General features: G+C 30.5%; 1 protein-coding gene across 1 annotated transcript; it reads left to right on the top strand.

Moving 5' to 3' along the window:
* Positions 1-813: 813 nt before the first annotated feature.
* Positions 814-2,769, top strand: LOC104247957 (uncharacterized). The gene is made up of 7 exons (XM_070159234.1): positions 814-853; positions 996-1,180; positions 1,350-1,529; positions 1,819-1,911; positions 2,005-2,106; positions 2,198-2,534; positions 2,726-2,769. The coding sequence occupies exons 1-7, from the start codon at positions 814-816 to the stop codon at positions 2,767-2,769; spliced, it is 981 nt and encodes a 326-aa protein (XP_070015335.1).
* Positions 2,770-3,107: the final 338 nt, after the last annotated feature.

The raw sequence follows: 3,107 nt of genomic DNA, 5'->3' as shown, positions 1-3,107 counted from the left end.
CATTTCAATTTGCGCAAGAATCTACATGATATAAAAGGCAGTTAAAACTCATAGCATGATAAATTAAGTTAAGCTCTTAGCATGATAAACTAACAAGCCACAACAAATTAAACTGAAATTGTGAAATAGAAAAACATACCGCTCTATTGGGTACATCCATCTATACTGTACAGGTCCAGCAATCTTGGCCTCTTGTGGAAGATGAATGATCAAGTGCACCATAATATCAAAAAAAGCTGGTAGGAATATTTTTTCTAATTTGCTTAACGTTATTGGAATTTGAGCTGCAAGCCGATCTAACACATCAACTCTTACTGTTTTTGAACACAACTCTCTGAAGAAAATACCTAGCTCGGTAATAGTAGCATAGACATTGTTTGGCACAACTCCGCGAATTGCAAAAGGAAGCAATTGTTCCAAGAGAATGTGAGAATCATGACTCTTTAGTCCATAAAATTTTCGATCCTTTACTTTTACGCACCGTGATAAATTCGAAGAATAACCATCTGGAACTTTAATAGTTTTCAAAAACTTGCATACTTTAGACTTCTCTTCCGGTGATAACGTATAGCATGCTGCTGGATAATACCACTTTCCATCTCTTTGAGTTGGATGCAAATCTCTTCTTATACCCATTTCCTTCAAATCACGACGAGCATTCAGATTATCTTTTGTTTTTCCTTCTATATCTAATAACGTCCCAATAATATTGTCACACACATTTTTTTCAATGTGCATGACATCTAAATTGTGACGTATTAAATTATTTTTCCAATAAGGAAGTCTGAAAAAGATGCTTTTCTTCCTCCAGTTATGAGTGGCTTTATCCCTTTCGTGTCTTTGTTTCTTCTGGGTCTTACCAAATTTAAAGCCATCCAAACTAGCCAACTGGTTTAAAATATCATTATTTTTATTCAACAGGTAATCATTATTTTTATTGATCTTAGTCACATATATCGATATTTTTACTTGACGTTATTTATTTAATCTTCTAGGTTCCAACGCTGTGAAAAGAAAAACTAGAGGTCCTACATGGTGTGTAGAAATAATTAATTTACAGGAGGGACAAAAACTATCAGTAGAATTTGATGAGGATCATCAAGCAATTGGTGAGAATGCAAGCAAATTAATTTGGTTTTTGGGTCAAACAGTTAGAAGCCGAACTTGTTGCCCTTTAAAGGTAAATAGTTGGAAAGAGATTGAGCAAGATAAGATCAACCATATGTAGGACATCGTTTTGGTACGAAAAACTAACATGCTAATAACTCTATAATATTTTATAATTTCTTATGGATTAACAATTACTAGAATATATGATCATAAACTATGATGGTATTTATTTCTTACAGGAGAAGTTTAATTTTGATGTGTCTGAGGGAAGAAAAAGCGCAATTCTTGATAAAATGAGTGACCTCTATAGAGACTATAGGTACAAGTTGAAGAAGAAGTATTTTGATTCAAAAGCAGGTTACCAACTTCGCCTACGCAACAAGCCTAAACTTGTTGCCGCAGATGAATGGAAATATTTGGTCAATCTTTGGAGTGATGCCGACTTTTAGGTATTTAAATTGTAAATTAAATTTTTTATGCTTTTATTATTATTATTATTATAGTTTCATAGTTTGATGATCTCAAATAATTTATATAATTCTTCAGTCCGTCTCAAATTTTCTTTTTTATTCACTTTCGGATGAATATCATTTTGATATCCATTTTGAAAATATGAGAACTTCTTCTTCTTTTTTCAGATTGAAGGGCATATTAAGCTCTCTTTCCTCAATAACTAATTATTTTAATTTTTTTTTAATTTTTATTCAGAAGAAGAGTACGCAGAACAAGACAAATAGATCGAAACGTTCCTTGCCACCATATATTGGGACCAAAAGTTATGCAAGACTTAGATACGAAATGGTATGAACACTATAATAATATTTTTAGAACGAATTTAGAAGAATTATATTCACATATTTTATTCTATTATTGATACCGATTATTTTTTTGCAGGAGCAAAAAAATGGAAAACCTCCTTCCCGTGTTGAAGTTTTTATGGAATCTCGCAAGAGAAAAAAAGGAAAACAAGTTGATGCTTTTCAACAAGATGTTATTGTAATGTTGATATATTCTCTTTTCTTTTTATCTCCTTTTTAAAGTATACATTGGTACACATATGTAATTGATTTGCATTATTTGATTGTAGGTTCAATTCGACCAATTTAAAAAGCAGCAAAAAGAAGGAGCAATTTCTTTAAATGATGATGATATCTTCGAAAAAGTTCTTGGGGCTGAAAAAAATGGATATCTTCGTGCATATGGACCCGGAAAAAATATCAGTGAATATTTTGGTGGTAGACCAACAAAAGTACAACTTATAAAGCAACTAGAATTGACCAGAAAAGAAGCAAATGAGCGTGTGGAAGAAGTTAAAAGGGAAGCTAAGGAACAAATTAAAGAAATCAAGAAAGATATGAATGAACAACTAGCACAGATGAGTACACAATGGGAAGAAAAATTACGAATGATACTTGCAGCACAAGGTCTACAACAAAATGATGCAATCTAACGGTATGTAACTTAGACTTTTATTAATATCTTTTTATATTAATAAATTAGTATATATGCGATTCTTTAAGGTAGTATTCATATTAAAATTAAAATTTAATTATTTTATATAAAAATGCTTCATTGTATCATTTAGTTATTTACTTTTTTTCTATTGTTATTGCAGCTTGTGGAGGACTTATAAAAGCATCAAGGTCACCAGGCACATGAATAATGTTTTTCCTCTTGTCAAAGCTTATTGATATGTTTCAAACGATGTTTTAATATTTGAATTGATATTGTTGAACCTTTGTTAAATCTTTTTACTAATAGATTGCATTTATTACGTAATTGAAGAAGATTTATGCTACATTTGCCTATATATTTCATTGCCAAAATTTGATTGTATTCCTAAATAGGCTTTATATGAAATATTGTGGCTAATAATGGTTGTGGAATTTTTTTTAATTAGTAGCAATGAAATTTTTAAATTTGTAGCTACACACACATATATTTCCATATAATAAGAACATGGCTATACATTTTTTCATAGCAAATGAAGAAAATTT

This window comes from Nicotiana sylvestris, chromosome 10, assembly GCF_000393655.2.
Source record: "Nicotiana sylvestris chromosome 10, ASM39365v2, whole genome shotgun sequence".
Classification (NCBI taxonomy): Eukaryota; Viridiplantae; Streptophyta; class Magnoliopsida; order Solanales; family Solanaceae; genus Nicotiana; species Nicotiana sylvestris.
This window is presented reverse-complemented; position numbering and strand designations above follow the sequence as displayed.

Coding starts and splice junctions, on each gene's coding strand:
- LOC104247957 (XM_070159234.1), top strand. CDS start 814: ATGAGTGGCTTTATCCCTTTCGTGTCTTTGTTTCTTCTGG. Junction 1,912..2,004: donor CAAGACTTAGATACGAAATG/GTATGAACACTA, acceptor ATTTTTTTGCAG/GAGCAAAAAAATGGAAAACC. Junction 2,107..2,197: donor CTTTTCAACAAGATGTTATT/GTAATGTTGATA, acceptor ATTTGATTGTAG/GTTCAATTCGACCAATTTAA.